The 1,916-nt window shown below is 34.1% G+C and overlaps 1 protein-coding gene and 1 long non-coding RNA gene across 3 annotated transcripts in view; one reads left to right on the top strand and one right to left on the bottom strand.

Annotated features, from left to right (window-relative positions):
- Positions 1–1,916, top strand: part of LOC121100986 — a 20,029-nt gene that overhangs the window by 11,074 nt on the left and 7,039 nt on the right. The gene's annotated exons all lie outside the window — the stretch shown is intronic.
- SPAST (spastin) overlaps positions 4–1,916 on the bottom strand; it is a 63,310-nt gene continuing 61,397 nt past the window's right edge. For both annotated transcript variants that reach the window (XM_008700556.2, XM_040623072.1), the window contains exon 17: positions 4–141. In XM_008700556.2, coding sequence (XP_008698778.2) covers positions 19–141 — 123 coding nt within the window. In that variant the 3' untranslated portion in view covers positions 4–18. The remainder of the gene's footprint in view (positions 142–1,916) is intronic.

Here is a 1,916-nt window from a genome sequence, read left to right as displayed (position 1 = left end):
GCTTACAAAGGTCTTTCCTTAAACAGTGGTATCGCCAAAGTCCTTGTTCCAACGTATGTATGCTTCTAAGGTTTGAGGGCTCACGCTGCGTTTTATCTTTTTCAAGGATTCAGTGAAGTCAGATAATCGAATATTTCTCATCTAGATTTAAAAAAAAAACACATGACAATACAAATGATGAACACATATACAGCAGTTAACCCAAAGATGGATTACAGTAATGATGCTGTTGCTTATTATTGTTACAAATATATATACATGTATTCTTAGAAAATCATGCCAATCATCTTATTTTACATATCATTATATGTTAGGCAAATTTGCTATATAAGAAATCTTACCAAAATGCTATACTAATATACTTTTATTGTATGTGCTTAATTTCATAAGTATTAAAATTTTAAATCACAATATTTTCCCATTTTAAAAACAGAAAACACTCATTATAGAAGATTTGATAAAATACAGACAAGCAGAAAAAAGAATCACTATTCCATCACTCAAAATTCTCAAGTCTCACTCACCATAAGCATACTCTAGCTAAATTCATGCTGGATTTATTGGAAAGGAAGATAGTTTACAAGAAGCACATGAGACTTTTAAGGAAATAATGCTTTTTACAACATGTAGGATGCTTGTATCTGAAATTTTCTAATATTAATATTACTTATAATGCATTTTATATTAATCTGGTCTCATTTTCTGACCTTTTAAAAAGATTTTGGGAGACAGAGAGAGAGCACAAGCTGGGGGAGGTACAGAGGGAGAGGGAGAATCAGGCTCCCTGCTGAGCAGCGAGCTGCATGTGGGGCTCAATTCCAAGAGCCTGAGATCAATGACCAGAGCTGAAGGCAGATGCTTAACCGACTGAGCCAACCAGCTCCCCCTCACTTTCTGACCTTTTTAACTGGCTATAAGAAATGTAGAATAAAACAATGCTGAGTCCACATTTATATAATCACCTGAAGATTTTTAAAACTCAAAAGGAGGGGCACCTGGGTGGCACAGCGGTTAAGCCTCTGCCTTCGGCTCAGGGCGTGATCCCGGCGTTATGGGATCGAGCCCCACGTCAGGCTCCTCCGCTATGAGCCTGCTTCTTCCTCTCCCACTCCCCCTGCTTGTGTTCCCTCTCTCGCTGGCTGTCTGTATCTCTGTCGAATAAATAAATAAATAAATAAATAAATAAATAAATAAATAAAACTCAAAAGGAGCTTGGCACAAAATGAACAGTTTAAAAAACTGCCACTAATATATACATGTTCATTTTGCCCAAAAATAAGTTAAAGGAGAAATGAGACAAAACATCACCTGATATTCATATATATTCTTCTTTTTATTACTCTTATAAAACCCAATCTAACTATTTCACACCCTCTGATATCTTGATGAGCACAGATTGAGAAAACCACCCACACTTGTATCTTGTAGCCTAATCTTAGTCAAAAAGGAAAAGGATATATTGTTACCACATAATCAGCATATGAGCCTTACAAGTTTTTTTATTTAACTTGTAAAACACATACTGGCTCTTCCTAAAGCCCAAAGAGTAGAAGGATGATGAATGTAATGTATTACCTATGATATTCTTGAATAAATTTTATTATAGAAATTAAGGTCTTAAAAGTTTTGATGAAATTCCAATTGAACTGTATAGAATGGTATACATAAATATATGAATTTATATGATACTTTGAAGTTAGTAAGAGATGAATGTATACAACAGGAAAAAGCCAACTGGTAGCTCATTTGAGAAAGAGAAAAGTGGCAAAGATCTTATCAAAACAAACTAATGAAATAACAAAGTTAAGGTGGATACAAACTGCGTTCTTTCTTTTCTTTCTCTTTCTTTCTTTTCTTTCTTTCTTTCTTTCTTTCTTTCTTTCTTTCTTTCTTTCTTTCTTTCTTTCTTTCTTTCT

This window comes from Ursus maritimus, unplaced genomic scaffold, assembly GCF_017311325.1.
Source record: "Ursus maritimus isolate PB19 unplaced genomic scaffold, ASM1731132v1 scaffold_6, whole genome shotgun sequence".
Lineage (NCBI taxonomy): Eukaryota > Metazoa > Chordata > Mammalia > Carnivora > Ursidae > Ursus > Ursus maritimus.
The sequence above is the reverse complement of the archived record's forward strand: the minus strand, read 5'-3'. Positions and strand labels throughout refer to the sequence as shown.